The sequence below is a fragment of the Agelaius tricolor genome, unplaced genomic scaffold, assembly GCF_023055355.1.
Source record: "Agelaius tricolor isolate 1412-34295 unplaced genomic scaffold, bAgeTri1.0.p SCAF_4, whole genome shotgun sequence".
In the NCBI taxonomy this organism is placed as follows: Eukaryota; Metazoa; Chordata; class Aves; order Passeriformes; family Icteridae; genus Agelaius; species Agelaius tricolor.
The window spans coordinates 46,064,630-46,087,205 of NW_027269264.1; the positions used below are offsets into that span (position 1 = coordinate 46,064,630).

The 22,576-nt window shown below is 37.2% G+C and overlaps 1 protein-coding gene across 1 annotated transcript in view; it reads right to left on the reverse strand.

Moving 5' to 3' along the window:
- Nucleotides 1-2,978: 2,978 nt before the first annotated feature.
- The window catches only part of WDR70 (WD repeat domain 70), a 125,015-nt gene continuing 105,417 nt past the window's right edge, over nucleotides 2,979-22,576 (reverse strand). The window contains exons 14-18 of the mRNA XM_071425521.1: nucleotides 15,858-15,958; nucleotides 14,382-14,461; nucleotides 11,591-11,707; nucleotides 11,092-11,254; nucleotides 2,979-3,452 (exon numbers count right to left, since the gene is read on the reverse strand). Of these exons, the coding sequence (XP_071281622.1) occupies nucleotides 3,368-3,452; nucleotides 11,092-11,254; nucleotides 11,591-11,707; nucleotides 14,382-14,461; nucleotides 15,858-15,958 (546 nt within the window). The 3' untranslated portion in view covers nucleotides 2,979-3,367. The remainder of the gene's footprint in view (nucleotides 3,453-11,091; nucleotides 11,255-11,590; nucleotides 11,708-14,381; nucleotides 14,462-15,857; nucleotides 15,959-22,576) is intronic.

Sequence of the window (22,576 nt, forward strand, 5' to 3'; positions counted from 1 at the left end):
ATTCTCCAAGATTGCTCCCTTTAATTTGCTGTTGTTTGTACTTTTTGGGCCTGAAGCTGCAACAGTGTCCTTGGCTCTCAGGCTGAAAAATGATTGTTTTGTCTAAGTAAACTGTGAAGAGGACTTGCTAACACTTTATGTGAAATTCAGAGTTAAGTAGTAATGCAGGACAGACTCTGGATAATATGAAAGCAAAACTGAAGGCATCACTACATCCGTAAACAATTCTAAGGAAACAAACAAAATAAGCCCACCTTGTTTCAGTAATGCAGAAACAAACTCCCCTCTGGACTCTGACCACTTTAACACTAAATACAGACACATAGAGGATTATAGCTTGGCAATTTCTAAAAGCTTTGAGAAGCTTATAAGAAAATTAGATTTTTTAAAAATTAGTATGATAGAGTTCTCATGTTCTAGTTTGCACCTAGAGTTCCATCTGTCATAGCAAATATTTATTTGTGTTGGTATTTTTAATGTTAAAGATGTTTCCCAAGACAACCTTTGTTGGTGAACATCCCAGGAAATCCAGTTTATGGGCTATGCCAAATGAACCAATCCAAGAGTTAAAGTATAAATAAAACTTAAGTTATTTTTAAATACTTTTAATACATATCTGCACAGGCACTGCTTTAAATTCTAAGCTGCTAGAACAATCATTCAAGACAATTACTGTAAGTAACGATGATGAACACTTAAGAGAAATTTCAACTGAATTTTTCCAGAACTAATTATTTTAAGAATTAGGAAACAAGATCTAGCTGATATGAATAACAACATAAAAGGAGAAATTCCTCTCATTCTCAGAGAACAGCTGCAGCATTTTTCCTCATCTGCCTTTCCCTGCAGCCCTGCTCCCTAAGACACACTGCCTCAGTTAACAACTAACAAAGGAAAAGATAAAATGCTAATATTCAGACTAAAATGAAGAACATACTAATTCTTTAAAATTATTAATTGAGGTTTTAGAGAAATTTCTTTGAAAATACTTTCTTTTGTAGGGCTATAGTTGGATGAAACATAAGACAAAAAATAGCCTTAAAGGAAACAATGCCATCTTATGATTTTTTTTTGTTGCAGAAGTGCTGTATAGGGAGGTCTTTAGCAGGTTTTGTTAACAACTCCTTCTCTCCATCTGGAATTTCTTTCCCTCCTCCACTTACTCTCCACCCATCTACTCAGTCCCTCATTCTACATATTACAGCTGCAATTTTAAATTAAACATTGATTTGCTATTATACACAAGTAAGTATTAAAATAATTTTGCAAGGGTCAAACACAAGCTGTTGACTATGTACCTGAAGTTCTTCTCTTACCAAAAGACTACAGTACTGAAAGCAGTGGAAACATTTTGTAGTGGGTATTTCATGCTTCTCATTATACCTTTGAAAGTCAGACTTAGTTTTCACTCAAGTATAAAAATAATAATTGAAAAAGAATGATAAGCTTGGAAGAGGAAATAATATAAAGAAACAGTGATGTAGAACAATGCTTAAATAAAAAGTCTAAGCTCTGTTGACTATCAGGACCACCATCTTGAGGTTAGGAAAGTGATTAAGGGCTTTGCTAAATATAGTCTTAAAATGTGCCTCCAGGTTCTATTCATAAATAAGAAAGCCTGACTGCTTATCATGTCCATTACTCTCTACTCTTAGTGGAAATGCAGACTGCTTGTTATATTGTGTATTATTATAATCACAATACTTAGCATACTGTGTATTATTATAATCACACCATAAAGGCCTAAAACTAACTTGGGTTCTTTATTCTCCTCTAAAGGACATTAATTAGTTTTAAATCTGTCCTTCCATTTATGACACTCAGAACTGCAATTCTGTGTTAAAAAATGAGAATTTTCCATATTTAGACAAGCTATTTTATAAAGAATAGTATCAGAAAATTGTATCAGAAAATGTGAGGCCGGATATACATCATTCAGGTTTACAACAAAGTCAATACACACAAAGACCTGGTATTAAATACATGTATCTGCTCTATCCTAAAACTTATCCATACAAACTAAGAGGGATAACAAACCTCAACGAAATTTTGCATCAACTTGGCAATAAGCACAGTATTTTTACTACACTAAATTACGTAACTGTCCATTGCAATTTCACATTTTTTAAAAAATATAAGCTGTATACTGTTGCAGTGTGATGCCATTTCCTGTTTCAGCTATCCCAGTAGTTTCCCAGGTGTGGCAATACCTTCTCCCTTCCCCTCCCCCTTGCCTCCTTGCTAAGTGCTGTCAGTCAATCTTATCATTCCAGCAGGGGCATGGTGTGATTGGCAAAAGTTCAAAAGATGCCCCTCAGCCCTGGGGTCATTGGCCCGTCCATGTGTCATTGTCCCCTGAGCCTTCCCCCCCTCCCACCTGGTTGGTGCCTCACCTGGCCCTTCCCTCCCCCTGCCCCCGAGCTTAAAAGGAGACGAGACCATGTGGTTGGGATTCTGTGGAGCTGTTACAAGATTCAGACATATGTGACTCTGGAATAAAACTCTGGATTAAACCCTCTGCAGAATCCATCTCCTTTTCCTCTTCACCTAGCCTGGAGCCTTTCCACCAGAGGTAAACTGAGTTCCTACTATGCCTGGATTTGTTCCGAGTGCCTGACTGCAACTCCCAGCCGGCCAAAGGTATCTCTGAGGTGAAACACCACAGCTGCCGCCTTCGGCCCAGCAGCAAGGGCCAGACGAGCCCAGGCACGTCCCACCTGGAAATACTGGGGTTTTATTCCAAGAGTATACAATGCTACTGTAGATACTACACATACTGAAAAGGAACATCATGCAATGAAGTACAGACATTAGAAAGCATGTTTTCTAAGATTCACACAGAGTGTGAACTGAATTGTAACTCATGTGAGCAAACAAAATGAACTGAATTTGAATATACACAATAACTAATCTAAACTTTGTTTCACTTGCAAAGCAGTAATCTGTTAGCTCTTAACTGGAAAAAAATAAAAAAGGAGTCTGAGAAATTGTACTGTTTTATTTGGATATTTATATTAATTGAACATTGTCATGACATGGCATTTGTAAAGTTGGCAGTAATAAAAAAAACCCCAACATCTGGCAATATAATGAATTCACTATATATAAAGAAATATTTTTCACTTAACTCACAAAGCTAAGTAACTGACATACAGAAGTTATTTGCACAATATAAGTAATTCCTTATTACAAAATTCAGATGTGGGATTAAGCCACTGTAATTCAACAATCCCTTTTTATACTGCAGCAAGTTTTATAAATGGAAGTAATATCTGCTTTCAAATTTTGACCCACTATCTCAAAAAAAGAAATAAATGTTTCATCTTGTTTCAAATGCTCCAAAATGATTCTTTAAACAAATTATTTTTCAAATTTTACGTTTTTTCCACTCTGGCTTGTCTGTTTCATCATCTTCTGGTTCCACTTCTGCAAAAACTGTTTTCGGCTGCGTTCTAGAAAACATTAAAAAGATTAAAATAATGGTCAGACTACAATACTTCATCAGAAACTGTGTTAGACAGGCACTAGACACCAACAAAATAGATACATATAGACACTTTCAAAAAAAGAGCATACTAGGCTTAACCATTTTTTATTTTTGACAATAACCTTCTCAGAACTGAAGAAACCTGCAGCTCACAAACAAGCACAACAAACACACACGTCTTACAAGTATTATGTCCTTGTTAGCTTACAATCAGTATCTGTATATTCCATGAACAAAATTAAGACAGAACTGAGGAACAAATGCATTTAATTCCACGCTAGAAAAGCAGAGCCACTGGCCTCCTCAATCCATTACTTTTTGAAAAGAAACTTCCATTTTGATACACTGTAGAACAACAACAGCTAGTAAGTGAAAACAGAACAGCTAAGCCAGGTTTCTGGCTAAGCCTATGCATGAAAAAACAGCTTCTTCCCCAGAGACTTTATCTAACACTACTGTAACATAAAAAATGTAATGATCTTCATATGAGAACACAGTGTATCTGACAGTCAAGCTTGAAAGTATCAATTCCTCCACTCTTTGTGCGAACTTTAAATACCACTTAAACATTACAAAAGTAATTACTGATTACTTCTAAACGAACACAGTGTTAAGTATCAATTCAATAAATTGTTTGGACATTCAGTTCCCTTGTTTTATAGTTTAACAACTGCCTGGTCCCTTTTTCCAACTTAATTCTCAGCAGTCACTGCAGAGCTGAAACTATCAGATTTCTGATGCTGGTTGTGCTCAACTTCTCAACATGACAATGTATAAAATGCACCCAAGGCAGTCATCATCTCATTACTATATTAACTAATGTTTTTGTATCAGTCTAAGGATGTGAAGCGTTATTATTATAACAACTGTTATTTGGCAAGCTCTACAAAAAGCTAAAGCTTACCAAAACTGTGCCTGCCTTATGCAGCACAATAGGCAAAATCCCATGTTGCCTCTGACTTGTAATAGCAAGGCATCAGTCTTATGGAGCAGGTTCTCCACTTGTTAAATATGTGACACAAATAGGTTCAAAAATCACCAAAACTAGTTAAAGACAAGTCCCCTTACATGCACAATCTTTCTATTGCCCTGCCTCCCCTCCATCCTCCAAGCTTGCCATGGAGGAAAGGGTCATGCTGGTAATTCCGGAGATGGCCCTACTGAAGAACTCCGACTGGCACATGGTCCCTGGGTGCAGGCTGTAGCAGACCCTGCACCCAGATGAGGACCTATCCTGTGGAAGTTACATGAGTCCTTCTACTGACCATGGAAAGCATAAATGAGATTAAAAATATTTTCCAGTTTTGAAATTTCATTATAAAATACCTATATAAACTCTACTTAACCCATTGATGAAGAAAGAAGTTAGGGGGGAAAAAAAAAATCAACATTGAATCTGAAACAGACACCAGGGATGAAGGCCTTATTGGCTGAATACTGGATTTTGCTAGCCTCTGAAAAGGAAGAATGTATGGAATCTTCTCTTTTTTTCCGACAAACACATACTGACAGAGGTTTATTTAGCCCATTTTAGCAATGGACCTTCCTTTCACCACAATAGATGAAAAGCATCTAAATGTCCTCTAGGATGACCTCTGTATTAAGTGTTTCATTAGTAAAGCACAATAATCAAGTGGAAGCCCATAATTTCTGACCACAAACCTGCAACTGTCATAATTCAGATAAACATTTCCAACTTAGAGGAATGAATAAATTTGTGAAACAAGCAGCAAAATTTAAGTTTTTTCCAAAATATGAGTGGCACTGAAAAATGTGCAGACTTCAGAAAACGTCATCTGAGTATGGGAAAGCTGAGGAAGGGGAAGAAGGAAAAAAAAGGGGAAAAAAAAAAAAAAAAAGAGAGAAACCGTACCATAATCCAGAGCTATTCAGCTAAAGTAAAAATATGCAGAGGAAGCCAAGTTTGCTTGCTACCTCACTTTTAAAAATTACCATGAAATAGCTATAGCCTCAACTGAAATGTAAACTGTTCCAGCTCCACAATCTACATAGCTGTAACTGAGGCACCTAGGGTGGTTCATATGCCTGACCATTTTAAAACACTGTTTTTGTTATTGCTTTATCAGCAGTGATCATTTAATCTAATTTAAACACAATTTTTTTTTCTGCTTAGTTACTACAGTAAATGTAGGAGTTTGCTGTATGATTAAAGTTCTTACAAAAATTATCAAAACAAGTTTTCTTCTATTAAGTATTCTTATTTCTGAGGGCTGTGTTCTTTTTCCCCACCGAATTTCTCAGTTTTATTTATACTTGTTCTGGGGGTTGATTTCAGTTTGTTAGGGATCTGTTTGGTAGATCCCATGCCAGAATACTATAGAGAGCAAAGGGGCCCAAGCAAAGCTGGTTGATATTTGAGGAAATCTCCTCAAAACAGATTACATTTCATCTGCAGAGAGTACAGCCTGGCTGTAGCCTGGCATGGATGCATATGGATCTGACTGTGGTAAATCACAAACTCCAAAAGGGAAGAACACAAAGGAGGCAAGGGTACCCTCAGCTAAAAGAACAGAGACATTCCCTGAACACAGAGGAACAGAGTCAGGGGAGCCAAAGCTTGGATGGAACTGAAACAGAAAAGAAATGTGAGAGGCAAGACAAAGGATTTCTACAGCGACACTGACAGCCAAAGGAATGTGAAGGAAAATGTGCTTTATTGAGCAGGTAAACCACTAACATAGCATATGGAAAAAGCCAAGATACTAGTTGCTTTTTTCAGCTCCATTTTCCCTAAAAAGGTCTGTCCTCAGGCCTGCAAGCACTCCTACACTATAGCAGAGTCTTTGGTAGGGACTGAGACATTTCCAACAGGAAGAGGAAGACACAGTTTGTAGCTCACAGGACATTTAAAAATCCGTATCACATAGGTGGATCCAGAGGTACTAGGGGAGCTGGCTCGTCATTGCAAGGGCACTCTGTCATCACTGAGATGAAATGGTGACTGGGAGAGGGTCTCAATGGCTAGAAAAAGTAATTATCATCTTTGTGAAGGGCAAAAGGAGGATTTGGAGAATTACACAACCTAAGTTTGCAGGAATGCTATGTAATGAATCCCAGTGGAAGGCATTTCCAGATATATGAAGGATATGAGGTGGCAGGGAGCAGCCAGCATGGACTTACCAAGGGCATACTGTGCCTGGCAACCAAATTGCAAGAATGGGCTGCCCAGACAGGTGTGGGAATTTCCATCCTTGAGGATATTTAACCTTGGTTGAGCAAACCCCTAAACAACCCAAATCTAACTGGATCTGAGCAGTGAACACACTTTAAGCAGGAGCTTGGACTAGATGACTTCAGGCATTCCCTTCCTACCTAAATTGTTCTATGATCCTGTGTTTCCACATGACTGTCAGCTGAAACCAGTATCTCATACACTGAAAAATGCATTCCTTTTGTGGGTTATGGTAACAGGCTGCAAACAAAAATAGGAAAACAAACTAGCATGATTTATTTGTACTATGTGCTTCTCTTTACTTCAGTGGTTTTCAAGATATACAGATATGCAGACCTCTAGAAAATTTCCAGGGGCCATGAAGACTGCTTTAGTCACCATAATCCCTCTGGTTGTGGGTGGTTTTTCTTAATTGCTTTTCAGGGATCCAGTAAAAGTAGCTCATTGACATGTGAGGATAATAGACTAGCAGATAAATAACACTGCAGCGGCACAACCAGCTGGACATGACAACTGCATATCACAACATGTGACTCATGTCAAAGTAACTTCTGAAATTTGTGTTTATATTGCACTGAAACAAAGAAAAAAGATTTTCAAGTATGCATGGAAACCAGAATAATGTCATAAAGGTCACTTCCAGACAGAAAAGTTAAGGTTTCACATCATTAGGTTTTTCATTCTTCATCCCACCAACCAGCTTGACTCTTTTCTAAATCTCAGGGGCTTCCCTCTCAAAATTATCAACTTACAAAATAATATTTAGGATAAATATAACAATGCATGCCAACAAGGCTGCTATTACAAGACATTCTGCTTAGTCCTGATTTTTCATCTAACGATACTCGAGCCGTTACATGACTTCACAGACCGGCAATGCCCTTGAGAAAAGGTTCAGAGAACACAACACAGCTACAGACTCTTGCTTCAAGTCAATCCCTTTTGACAGTGACAAACAGCAATGAAAAAGACTGCAAAATAGGGGTAACATAATTGAAATGAAAGGTATTTTCCCTAACTCCAGTTTACCTTGTTGAGGAGGGAAATTTCACCCTTACTTTCTCTCTGGTACAGAAGAAAGCTGCATCTGATTAGGCACTCAGCTACAATGCTTAGTAATTCCTGCTGATCCTTCAGAGGGACATCTGAAGTCATTATAGTATATCTGTACAGCTGTGTTAAAACAAACAGCTCACAAAGAATGTAATTTTCAAACATTTACAACTGATGCCTCAAGTTCCTTTCCTGTAGTTCTTTACTTGAAATCTTCAATCTGTCCTTCCTTTCCTTTCACTCCAGTGGAATGGCTCTTGCCAAGGACTCTAACAGGCCTTTTCCTGAGAAATCTCAAGATCTTTTCCTTATCCTCATCCATTATGACTTTTCTGCTGGGTTGATCATATCTTATTTGACACTTTATTCACATTGGGCTTCTGTGACATGTCATCTCCTGATTCAGCATATACTTCTTATCACCCCAGTATCCTTTTCAGCAGCATCTGTTTTTCACCAATTCTTTTGCCTCTTACGTACTTCCCCCTCTTATTTGGCTCAAATGTCAGGGGGAGCAGAAAGGTCAAGCTAATGATAACAAGCTTAAAACATTTTTCAAGTCATAAATAATACAAATGAATATTCAGCTTCAAGAGTAAATTATGCACCTTTAACTCCAAAAAAAAGATATATTTTTACATAGAATACATAAACTAAGAGAAGTCATGCATTTCTTAGAAAATTTATTGAAGTGAAAATCATAGAATGGTTTGGGTCAGAAGGACCCTAAAGATCACCCAGTTCCAACTCCCCTGCCATGGGCAGGGACACCTTCCACCAAACCAGGCTGCTCAGAGCCTCATCCAGCCTGAACACTTCCAGGGATGGTGCCTTCACAGCTTCTCTGGGCAACTTGTTCTGTGCCTCACTACACTCTGAATAAAGAGTTTCTTTCTAACATCTAATATAAATCTCTCTTTTTTTAGTTTAAAACTTGTCCAGTCACTACCCCCTCACGCACAAAAGTCACTCTCCCTCATATACAATTTAAAAAGCATTACATCTATTAGCTGATTGAGAATGATGTAGCCACTATGGATCAGGAACAGGCAAATCAATCCAGTCATCATATTCCAAATGATGAAAACGGATTAACCAGAAAAGAGCATTTCTTAATCTTCTCAGTCTAAAACTATTCAGTAACTATCACTGGAGAAAATGAAGCAACAATAGTTTCCTTACACATTTTCTGAAGAAGGAGAGTGAAAACTTTATGTGCATAGACAGCACAGGACCAAAAGCCTTGTCAAACAAAAGATATATCAAGTGGATAGTTTTATACCATGTTTAAGTAAGAATTTACTACAAGAAATGTGGAAAAACTGGTAGCAGAAGAATAAAGTAGTAAAAGAATAAACACTATTTAAAGAAATGAAACATACTGGATGTACGGCTTTTAGGTCTTAAGACAGTGTATGATTTTTAAAATGTATCAGAATATCACCTTTCCTAAATCTATAGTGTAACTAAATCTACAGTGTAACTAATGCTATAGCTAAAGCACCTGTCCTGTATACAAACCAGTACTGCATGATAATTTGGATCAATTACTTCCAATTTGCATATTTTATTAAATCTAAGTCTGTAAGTACATCTGTAGAATGCATTTTATGTACAGGTTAAATTTCCATGCTTCATAAAATCAGATGCAGGATATAATTATAATAGCATATTATATTGTATTGTATATATTATAATAGCACAGCTTTATTTGGCTGTGCTATTATATAGTCCTGAATATAGTCCTGAATTTCTGAAAACTAAGAACACAACAAAATCAAGTTTCTGCATTTCATTGTATTAGATATTATTAGCATTATTATTAGTGCTGGTATTATTATTAGTAGTAGTACTAGTAGTAGTAGTAGTAGTAGTAGTAGTAGTATGCTATTGTTGCTATTGTTAAAATGTTACTATTGTTTGGGAGTTTTTTAATGCTCTTTGCAGAGAGTGTATCTGAAATTGAAACTTTTAAAGCAAGGATAGTGACTTGAGGCTCTCATCCTCACCAGGATGAGAATTATCAGCTGACAAAGCCATCAAGGCAGCATGCTGCTGGCTGCAGTCCAATTCCCCCACATACACATCACCGTCTGGTGTGTAAGTTAATAGCAGTCTGGATTTGCATCCTGCCCACTTCTCAGCCAGCTCTCCTCTTCCCCTGCAGCCACATCTTTAACAAGGAACTGTAATGAGATCTGGCCACCTGACACAGTAGGCCTCCTCTAACATAGCTTTGTTTTAAAACTTTCATGTTTACTACATTGCAGGTGTTAGGGATGAAACTTAATATACAATCAATGAAGTTAGTAAGCAAAAAATATGCAGAAGTATCTATCTACCTGATGGAATGTGTGGTTGTACTTACTTTTGAGGATGGATTCCTCAAATAAAACCAGATGCCTACACATTCCGATTATATTTCCTCTCTTGCAATCAAACAATTAAAAATCAATATTTAACATATTTATTACAACAACTGCTACAGAATTAGGCTTTCAAATATCCCATCTTTAGTACCAAGAGTGATGCTCTATAATGCATTGGGTTTGATGTATAACACCAAACGCCATACTTATCAATTACCAGTGTACCATACTTATTAAATTACCTGCCCAGGCTGGGTCGCTGACATTCTCAAGCTGCTTTAGAATTGCTATTTAGTTATCTTTGTGAACATGTGGGTCAAGTCAGAAAACAAATATCATCATCCAAAAGCTGAGATTATGTGGATTTACCAAGGTTTTACCACAAAAATCATGATAAGGCTCTTTAACTTACGTAACACCTGAAAACTTATTTATTTATGTTGAATTTTTGGTAGGAGATTTTATCAGCTTTTAATTTTTATCAGCTGTAATTTTTAATATTGCTGTACCAAGTTAATTCAGGCAGTTACTTGGGTCCTCATGTAGGAAAAATTCAGATAAAAACTTATGATAGTTGAGAAATCATCTTATCATAACACCACATAAATATTTTGAAGGTTTAATCTAAGAATCAGTCAGAACTAGAGAGTGTGTTGGAAAATCATCTCAATATACCAATGGGACAGTACCCTATTAAAAGGTATACTGCAGTTTAAGACACTGATTTGGAGAAGATTCTAAACTCAAATCAACTTTGAAGGCTTTAAAATAACTTCTAGCACCGGCAGGTATATTTTAGAAGTGGAAATGAGAAATTTCAACAATTTAACCTCCTGGAAACTTGTATCTTTATAAAAGAGCATATTCTTGGTTCAGATATTTGTGGCAGCAATCCAAAAAAGGCAAAGTATAGCATTAAAAACATCTATTTTAACTAAACTCCTACTGGCCTCCAGAAATATGACTTGTACTCCTAATTGTTTCCTTACTTAGCATATGCTGGAGCCACCCAGTATGGATTTTCCTCCGCTTCCTTCGCGTGACGTAGAATGGCCTCTCGAGGATTGCTGTCATCTGTCTTGTCTAGGGCAATGTTCTTGACTATATATGATGACAGGGTGACCCCGTGAGTCCCAACACGGCCACCACGACCTGTGGCATGAAGAGAAAAATATTTAAGAAATATGCAGAGCCTGCAATGGTGACCTGATACAAAGAGGTTATTTAATGCTATAGAAAGGTTTTAACTTACGGCTGCATTCAGGTGGGTGTTTTACTGACTATGTAACTCAAAGTAAGCCATTGTAATTACTGATTTTTTGCAGGTAAGCACCAATGAGACATCAATGTCTTAAAAGTGCTGGACACTGCCCATACATCTACGGAGTAGAGTCACCACCCAAAAAATGCAAATCCAAATGAGTGTAGAACCAAAACATGATGGTCCCTTTATCATACAACAGTTCAAAATGATTATGCCTAGATTACCTGCTCCTGCTACTGGAGGTTCAGGTTTGTGAGACTTCATGGGGTCCAACCTATCCTTCTCCAGCTGTTTCCTCGTGCTTCGCTGTCGTGGTTCACGGAACATTGGAAGTGCATGGGCTGAAGGGTCACAGTTTGGACAAAATGAAATGTTAGAAATTCCATTTCCTTTTTAACATTTTAAATACAAAGAGTTGGATTCTTCCTTGCAATGGAAGAGGTGTCAGGAGCAGTAATCTCATATCCAAACAGTGGTTTACTGAGTTATATTTTCAGGCATTTCTTTCTGCTGAATTTTTAGCAGATGAAAACAGTCAGATATCAGGGTTCCTTCAAGCAGGAGCCTCTCATCTGAAATACTGTTTGCACAGTTTATGCATATTTCATTCATACCTCTGTCAACATTAGCATTGTGTGACCAATCAGTTACTCTCTTCTGAACTTCCCATGTTTCTTCAGCTTTCTCATATTCTAAGAGCATGACAAGGCGCTTGATACATTCTTGGATATGAGAAAGAGTGGAGCAGAAGCCCCTCAATGATTCCAAACGTAACTTTATGCACATGAAGTCACAATCATGTTCTTTCTTAAATAATACAATTAATCACAATTGGAAAAATATCATAACTGTGAAAGCCTGGCTAAATTGTCAGGATTTAGATCTATTTCCTCATAAAAGAGGTATCTTGAGTCACAGTAATGGCTTTGATCCACTCAGACAAGAGAGTAATTTGTCAGCAACAAAGAAACACCACATGAATGGGCATGGCTTTCTTGCAGAGAGGCTTAGATGTCACATGCAGGTAGGTGTGCTCATTGCTGCTGTTTCCCCAAACCTGGGAAATTGTGTAGCAGTCAAATGATCCAATAAAGACAAAAAATAACCAAACAAATCTTAAATTTAGGAAGATCATTTCTATATTGAATTTAAAAAAACCATCAGGGAGCATTCAGGCACTTATCAGCTTGAGTTTTCAGCTTATTTCTGTAAACCTGTTCAATTTATTAGACTGAATGAAGTCACAGCCTAATGACACACAACAGATCTTTGGAAACAAATGTTTAAGTTTTATTTTTGCAGATTTCATTAAGTATGAAATGCCAGGGACAATTTTCTGGCAGGCACTAAGTTTGATCAGTTTCCACAGAGCATCTGAGGTGACTAACACACAGATCCAAGCCTTTGCCATTTGTGGAGTCAAGGTTGTCTAAGGGAAAACCATGCTGTGTATTCCTATGTTTTAAAAGTGACACTTAATCCCTTAAAACAACATTCCTGCATTTTAAGTAGCCATTATAGGCAATTCTGATATTAAAGAGCAACAAGAAATCTGATCGGGAAAAAAAAGCTAAAAGAAAAAAGAGGGGAAAAAAGAGAAGAAAAAAGGGGTCAGTTCACTTTGCAAAAGCACTTCAGAGATCTTCAGGTCTTCCCAGTTCTATCTGTAACCTTAAAAGACAGACATCTAACCTCTGAAAAGTTTCCAAAATATGCAAAAAAAAATTTAAAAATTGCTGAGCAAATCCTTACAACGTTTTTCTGCATTGATGCATATGTAAGCATCTTTGTTTAGTTTCAAAATTATGTGGAAGAAACAGCTAATCAGCTAAAACTCAGTGATAAAATCCCAAAAATTTGCATAACTGGGACCTACATCTTTCAATGACATTTATAAATGCCACTGAACACACAAGTTCCACTGGATTTTAAGCAGAATTTGCTTTAAAAAATCATAGAAATCCTTAGAATATAAACACTAATGACAGTGCACACAAAGCATTACAATGAAGGATGCATTAAAAGCGCTCAATGAGGATAAACACCCCTCATCTTTGGTAGTTGCTACTTAAATTTAAGGTCCCAAAAACTGTAGCAGTAAGGTAGGTTGGAGACAGCTGTGGATAGAAAGTGCCCAAGATGGGAACCTGGAACCAAAGTGCCTTGATATGGGTCTAGTTACCAAGACTGCCCAAACTTCCTCATTCTAAATCTCATTATGTTTATTATGCTGCCAAACAACTTGTTTGTTTTATAGAGAAATGGTTTTAGTATGTGTAAAACCAAGACTACTAGAAATCAGAACTGAACACCCTGAAACTGGAGGAGGACACCACAACCACATGACTGTTCTCATTTCACATGAGGAAACACTTCACAGGGCAGTGCTAATGGGGACAGCCAAGACCTCTCAGTTAATTCCCTCATTCCATTGTAAAATCTGTCATTGGGAAAAGGCATCTCATTGAACATTTTATACTAGCAATGATAACTATTTCTTATCTGTCAGTGATCCCTACTGCAAACATAAGTGCTCAAAAATCCCCAAAGCTAGCGATCGTTAAGCTATTTTAAACCCTGTATAACTTCAGTAAATTATAGATTTTGAAAAATCATTTGTTATTTTTTTCAAGACCTATCTCCCATCTCTGATTTTGTCACTGGTATTGCAAAGAGGCAAAATTCTTCCTAAACCCATCTGCATTGCACAATTAAGTTATGGAAAACTAAAGCTGTAAAAATGCTCCAAAATTTTTGAGGTTTTCAGGAGCATCGCAACCAAGAAACCAACCATTACTAACAACTTTACAGAGGCATACAGATTAGATATACCTTTCTGTTTGTGCAATGCTATAAACATTTGTATGAAGCACCAATATATGACACCAGTGATCAATGCTTAATGAAAGACTGGTTTTTAGAGGAAAAAAAAATAAAGCTAAACAATCTGAAAATAATTTGAAACCTAAGAATGAGCTAAGGATTCTACTACAAAGATATGTTTAAATTTCTTACGTGTTATAATGTAATCCTGCGTGAGAGTCTCTGCTTGTCTCTCTTTTCGTTTTGTTTTGACCACACATAATTTTGCTCCCCTAGGAGGAAACAGAACAGTTCAGTTAGTCTGTTTATACCAAACAGAAACCAGTTTTTATTCAAGATAGTCTCAACAAAATTATACAGCACTCTAAATATTCATGAATGTGTGTATCTTTGCCTGTTCACGCTCATGTGAAGGAGGGTAGGGAGATTACAGTGTTTCTGTTATAGAGCAGTTTATATGACATGCAGAAATAAGGGTGGAAGATTCATTTCACACTTCATTTGTCCACAGTACTTTAGTGTGCACATTGGAAGTGCTGCTCTCCAAACTTGGGCACTCATGTGCTCCTGATATAATTCTTCCTAGGCAGCAGAGTTGGCCGTTATCTAACCAGAGGCGCCTGTAACACTGAGGCAGGAAAGACTGCATAGCCTGGCTGCATCAAGATTGATTTAAACCAGTGGTATTTACCTCCTCATGGTAAATACCAGGAAATAAACCAGGCACAATACGGTGCTAGGACTCTGTGGTCCAAAAAATGATGACCAACTCCCATGTTCTCTAAACAGCCAAAATCAGAAAAATAAAATTTCTGATAATCTTGTAAACCAGAGTTTATTTTCACACGGAAGTGCCCAGGTAACATTAAGTACCCAGAAAACATGAACTCAGTTTGGTTTAGGATGGCAGCAAACCACATACATAGGAAGAACACCTTATTTATGCCAGTCAGTATCAATGAATTGTACATTTCCTCCTGGCTGACAAGAAAGAAGAATGCCTCACTTCTCCAGCCAATCCAGATGGCAAAAGAAAATTAATCACAAAACAAGTATTTATAGGCCCTCTACTTAGGCCCTCTTCATCCTAGGTTGGCAAGTCACTGTCTGATAAATCAGTACCGCCTTTCCCTTAGATGTACAGACAAAATCCTCATGTGATAAATGAGGGTGGTGAAGACTAAAAGAAAGGTGGGGATGTGTTTCCTTGCTTTGCACATTGTCAAATTGGGTCTTCCAGCATTAATTCATTTGCACTGAAGTCTGATGCTTCTAAACAAGATTTTTACTTCAGGATGAAAACATGCATTAAGAAACCTGAATACAATACAAAAACCTAAATACAATAAATACCGACTCAGTACCACTTCCTTGGCAACCTCCAACAGACAGGATGAAAGGTTCATGCAATTAAAAAATGAAAGCACTTGTAAATTCAGGTAGAACAGCTGGCATACTGCAAAAGGAAAAGCCCAGTGGAAAAAGTGCCACTCTTCATAAGCAAACATTTTGGGATATTTTTTTCTCTTTCTACTGCTGCTGAATAAGTAGAACTCTGCAAAACAAATGTTACCAAACCAGTTCTACTCATTTTTTAATATAATCATTGAATCACAGAATCAGGCTAAATTTGAGGAAAAAACCCCATAATAAATCATAATTACATACCTCTGGCTTTTGACAGGATCATAATACACTTTGGCTAAACCATTTCCAGTACCAACCATGATCTGGTTCAGCTTGGGATGCCAAAGGCAACGCACAACACTCTATTGAAATAAAGTGAGATATTGACAGTTAGTTGGTCACTCATCTGGATCTTAGAATTAATATTCACATTGTCAAAGAAAGCATCACACTGGAACAGGACCAAGCTTAAACATATGAATGAACATGTGAATATGTGAATGAAAAACTCCAGAGTAGAATACAATGTAAAAGGAGTGACAACACCAGCATGTAGGCAGGGCAGGAAGTAAAAATTGGTGACAGTGTGATAACCAGTGGTTTCTACAGACTATTTGCTGCCAGGATCTTCATGGGCACAATAAAAATGGAAAGTTAAAGAGGGATTTGAAGGAGAACAAATAAGTGCTTCAGATAAGATATAGCGATTCAGGCCCTCATGACTTTTGTACTCTTACTTTTAATTCTTAATTCTTCCACTTCATTCATCACTTTATCCGTTTTTTCCCTTTTTGTCATACACTGTTGACCTTTTCACTTGCTGACTGCAGAAACAGAAGAGATGCTGATTTTCACTTACACTTCTTTCTTCCCCACAACACTAAGAACTTGGTATTTGAAGCCAGTGTCTCACAGTACTGTCACCCTTCTGTCAGCAGGGAAACTCATTTTCAGACATTAAGAGTATTGTTCTACATGTGACTTTGAATCTCCATGTGAGCACTGTTCTCAGTCTGATTCAGCAGGACAGCACAGAAACTCTAAGACTCAAACTTCTGACTCCAGAGAGCCAAAGTGGGAACAATCTGCCACAAAGGACAACATATCTCTTCAAAAACACAAAAGAAAGTATCTATTTTTGACACACAGTAATGCCTTAAATGGATATTGTCCAAGGCTGAAGTTGGTTTGCTCCACTTATGTAACAAATGTATCCAGAGATGCGTTATCTTGTTAGTATTTCAGGGAACAACACTCCCTTTTCTAGCCTTCCCTTTCTTCTCCCTCCAACTTCCCAGTGTATGTCCCATACTATTTCTGGTTTGGTCCAGCCTCCACTTTTTTGATGCTAGCAGACACATAACATTAAAAATACTAAAAAAATTCTGAAGCCCATTCAGCCATCATGAATCAGAACTTCACTTTACCACAAGATAATGCATGATGCTCTCCTAAACTGTTTTTTCTGCTTTGTATTCTCTTTTAGGAAGAAAAACTGAGTGAGACAAAGTTTCATTAATCAAACAGCCATTCTTTACAAGGCTCCCCAGCAAGGCATCCTCCTACATATACACAACACACAACATTACACTTTCCCATTTACTTACAGATACAAATAAACTTGGTTTGCTTATTACAAGAAAACTCCAGAACAACGTTTTTAGAGATAAACCCGAAGTACACAATACAGAGTTGCTAATAAATTGTTGGATTTAAGTAAGAGTCTTACATATTGTTATGTAATGCTCAAAATGCTAAAGTAACTCTAAAACACCAGAGATAGTAACAAATATTGAAGGTCAAAGGTGGGTGGCCTTTTCTTTTATTAATATTTATTGCATGTGGTTAGCCAGCCTTTTTAAACTCTGTAGTTAATGTGGTTCTCCACTTTCTTCTGTCAAGTAAATGTATTTTATAGCATGGTAGTGGATACCAGCCAACAAAAACAAGCCTGAGACAGTGTGGCTCAGTACTGATGGGGTTTGCTGAGTTTTTAACTTGTCAAACATGCACAGCACACTTAAAACCACCACGGCACGTGCTACAGAGCAGGCAAAAGAAACTGCCATTAAATGTAGTCCTGTAAATCTTTCAAAACCATAAAACGCTCCCAGAATATAATTTGTTAAAAACTAAACAAACTCAAATTCTGAACATGCAAGTAATTTTATCAATCCAATGGTATATAAACCTACTTTATAAGAAATAATAAAAATTACTTCTGTGGTTTTTAGATTATTTTAGAAACTGACAATTCTTCAAAAATACCAAAATACTGAATCCCTGAACTATATCCTAAAAAAATTTTCCAATCATTTAATCCTAAAGAAGTCAAAATTCTAATTAACTGTACAACAAAGGAATGATTGTAGGCTAGGTCTTAATACTGGGAGAGAAGGGTAAGGAGAATCTTTATCACATAAAAATAATTAACACTTTAAGAGCATTTATTCTTTGATGCCTCTAACTTCTCAACTGCTTCCACCTAGAGTAACTCAGGTAGACATCTTTATCACTGGAAATGCTAAATATCAAATTCCATCTCAAAGAAGGTCCTACCTACTCCAGGCAAGTGAGTATGTTAATTGCAGATAAAGAACTGTTTTCCTGCCTTTGCCTACGTGCACATGTAGGTAGGTACCCATCTACTGATACTGAATTTTTCACAACTCTAGAATGGTTGTGCTTGGAAGAGAGCTCTGGAGATGATGAATTCAACCATCCTTCTCCAAACATGGTCAGGTACTACAGACACCTCAGGACACCACCCTGTTTGTTTTTTAACACTTCCCAGGATGGAAATTTGAGAGTCTCTTTCAGCAACCTGTTTCAATGTACAACCAGCCCTACTATAAAAAAAAACTAAAAACCCAACCACAAACTGCAAATAATTTTCTTCCATTTAAAACAAGAAAAACCTATGTAGATTCTGAAAGTAATAAAATGTCAGGTCATAGCTTAGCAAATGGAAAATGCCTTGCAACAAAGAAGAATGATAAAATGCAGAATGCATCATCAAACAAACATCTTCAACATTTGAAAAAACGACTTCTGTGATGGCTGAATGTTTTGGACACTATGCTTTTGGAGCATAGTCCTGGAAGCCTGTCACAAAAAATCCTGAAAATAATTTTTCCACAGACTGATGTGGCCAGCTTTGTGATTATAAGAAAATTACAAAAGATAATTACTAGTAATGATTTAAAAGTTGTTTTGCATTTTTGCTATGGGAAAAGCATTAAGTTCTTCAAATTAAATAACTCTGAAAAGCTTTTGGCAATGTCTATGCATATACAAACACAGTAGCTTGCATTGGGAAATACTGGGAAAACACTGTGAAAGTATTTTTGCGAAGACAGACAGGGAAAATATTAAAAATATTACCCAAAAGAGAAACACTACAAGTTTACCCTCTTGATTCTCACTGTGAAAGAGGTTAGAACAGATTCAGTGGGTGGGTGTCACTGTCTGTAGGCAGTTCTGGGGTGTTTCCCAAATAGTCTCACCCCTGTCAGTCTGTTCTCAGCTCTGTACTTTGAGTCATATGAACGGAGCTGTTGCTGCAGGTAAACAGCACCAAATAATTTTTCTGTCAGGTTATTCTCCATCTATGTGAGCTCACTAGGCAACTACACATACAGCTTTTCTGGTACTGAACAAGTAATAGTGCTTTGACAAGAGTTAACAGCAGTGTCTCTAAATGAGAAACTGAAGCCTCATTTTCTGTAACACAGAATGGGACACATGCTGGCCTAGGAATACAGCCCTGTGTTTAACAGGCACTGTGAAGAATAACTAAAGCAGATTTGTCAGCAAGCAAGAGCTAATTACCTCAACTGAAACTTTCCAGAGTACTTGGGCAACACCCTGACAGGAGTAAACAACACAGAGAGGGCATTTTACAAGGTCAGCAAGAAAGGATTTAAATGATTTGTGGCATAGGAGTGGAAAATTTACCCCCTAAGATGAAACTATGAAGCTGGTAAGGTCATGAAAACTACAGACTGATGTCAAGGACTGGAAGAATTTTCCTGGATCTTTGCTTATAAAGGTGGTTTGAGACTGCAGCAGGAAAGGCAAAATTCAGTGACCACACTTCAGATAAAAACACACAGTTTTAGAGAGTGGATAGAGCTGATCCAGGAAGGGAAGTAGAGTCTCAGAGGGGTCAGTACAGGTCAGGCAGGAAGGTTAATTACTTCTAGTAAGAGGGACTATGAATGGTTAGAGATCACACACTGGCAGTGATTATCCGGATGGTGAAAAGCTTCAGAGAGGATGCGCTGTGATAAAACATAAAAAGAGAAAAACCATAAGTGCATTAATTAATGCTGCATCATGCAGCAAGTACTCCTAGTTCCTGTGAATTACAGAGTATATACAGTCTTCACATAAATGTTACATCTCAAACCTAAAAGATTTTTCTGAAGCATTTCAGAGCCTGAGCAGTCACTCAATCTTATTAGGATCTTTTGAATCTACCAAAACGGTTGCTTATAATGAGGTTGCTCATTATGTAACAAAATAACAAGAACATATATAAAGAATGTCACTTGAAAGCATTATTCACCTCTATCCTCCTTCACTCTGCTGCAAAAGATTAAAGGAAGATTCAGGTTTCTGTCTATCACTGTCTTCTTGAATTCCTATACTGACATTTTACATGTCTGTGAGCTGATCTTGTATAAAAGCTTTGAATTGGTTTTTATTTGGTGCATTTCAGCTGAGATTCAACATCTCACTAACTTTTTATGCAAACAAGCCCCATGATAACAGTTAACCTTTTTCTCTTAGCAAAGTTTTATTAAACAGACATGTATGCTTGTACGCATATGGGGGCCATAATTGCAATAAGACTGGCATGATAATAATTTCACAATTTTCCAAAAAATTCCAAGAACGTTCATATTTTGGACATAAACAGGAATCACCATACACTTCTAGAGCACTTAGGTTAACAGGACTATATTCTCTCCTTGCTACTGCAAAATGAAAAATAAATTAGAGGGGCCATATTTTACAGTGATGTTTTAACTTCTTTTCCCTCCTTCAGGAGGTCTTAGTGCTTCTCAGTCAGGCACTGTTTTCTTTGGAAACTACCCTTTCTCCCTAAAGGCAGTTAAGTTTTAATGTTAAGTACCATGCAGTTATCTTTGAAAATGAACATTTTATGTAAAGTGTATTTTCAGATAACTCATGATAATGTATCAGCTTTTTCAAGTTCATTACTAAATCTTCTCCTGTCATGCAGGTAAGAGGGAAGAAAAACGTGCTTCCATATCAGTTATGCACTCTTGGAATAAGCATTTTCCATTTTTCTTTCTTTTCACTTCAGGTACACATTTTCACTCTTCTCTGGCTGTTCTTGACTTTCAACTTCATTTGGTCCAAAACACCAGATATGACTAATCAGTTAAGAGCAGCTATCAGATGTTTAGGCAAAATCCACTGAATTACTGTCTCCTCCTATGGCTGTTAGTGCAACTATTTAAATGAAATCACTGACAACAAATCTGCTTTGCCAACTACATCTATCTACTTGCATCCCTACACTAAACTACCCTGAGAAACTGGAAATCTCTACTGAATGATCTGACATACAGCTAATATTCATACTTTCCCTGTGCTGAATGTGCAGTCAACATTCTACCTATAAACAGAAAATCAAAAGTGATCTTCCAATAGCCACTAGGAAAAAATACTCCTAATTTAAGATAAATACTGAAAATGTAAAGGAAACATGCTAATCCTAGGTTTTCACACATCTCTAATGTATGAGACAAGAATTCATGAGCATTTGATGTTTCTTTAAAAGCCTTACACTTTAGATGAAGTTCAGTAACTCCAAGGTGAAGCTGCTGATGTTTTGACAGTTGTTGGGAAATCAGGAGCAAGTAAGAGAGCGTAGGCTTCGCTCTCAGCTAGCACAAGCCTTTCATAGACTGGCAGGCTTTTCTCCTGTGAATTGCCTACAGTCAAAAATTCTTAAATCAACAGAAATGAATGCAAAAGTAACCCATTATCTCCTACTTTGCTATTGGCAAGGTCAGAAAACAAGAGATTAAATGTTCCAGCGCGTTAGTAGAAGACAATAAACACCCACGGAGGGAAGTGAAGAGTTTAGGTGGGACTTGTTTCATCAAACTTAACATGTCTACACTTTTAATCATTGGAGATCTATTCTTTAAATCTCTACAAATGTCTCCCTTTAAAGTTAACAGAGAGAAATAAGCATTTTACAGTGGACTTCAGCTAACCTATTTGAGAGATCTATTTTAGGACGGGATAAAATCACAGTCTGAATATGTTTATTTTTCTCTGTTGATTAGAAAAGGAGCCTAGGGTGACTGGATCAGCTGTAGACATCTATATTTGGTCAGGTGAATCCCTACAGCCTACAATGGCCAAAACAGCTATAAAAGAAAAACAGAAAACTAATGAGGATCTATATTAGAGCCTGTTGTGCTACTTAGATGAAACTCCACAGTTAAAGATAAAGAATCCTGGTACCCATATTGAATAGTCCTCGTGCAGAAAGGATACACCAGACACAAACTTCTAAAACTGCCCAACAAATCTTGAAAACCTTAGCTTCAAAGATCAGGTGTAGCTCTGGAGATATTTAAAAACTGAATAGGGGTTAAACAGAAAAAATTGTATATTTGCCCTTGTTGCTTACCCCTTCCCTAACCTACAATCTAATAAATAATTCCTCAGAATCTGTTCTGAAGCTACATAATAAAAAAGTGAAAGCAGGAGCTGCTGACCTAAGAAAATATTTTCCGTCAGAAGAAAAACCTAAACAAATCTTCTCTCTTTCCCATGTGAAAGCTTTGCTTCAGTGGCTGTGACGGTATGTGATGGGCTCTGTTTGAACAGCGCTGCTTGGATTCACTGCACTTGGCTGTCCAGGCAGTCAGATGAGGGACATGACAGCAGGGAAGATAGCAAACATGTAAAATGACATTCTGACCGCGGTC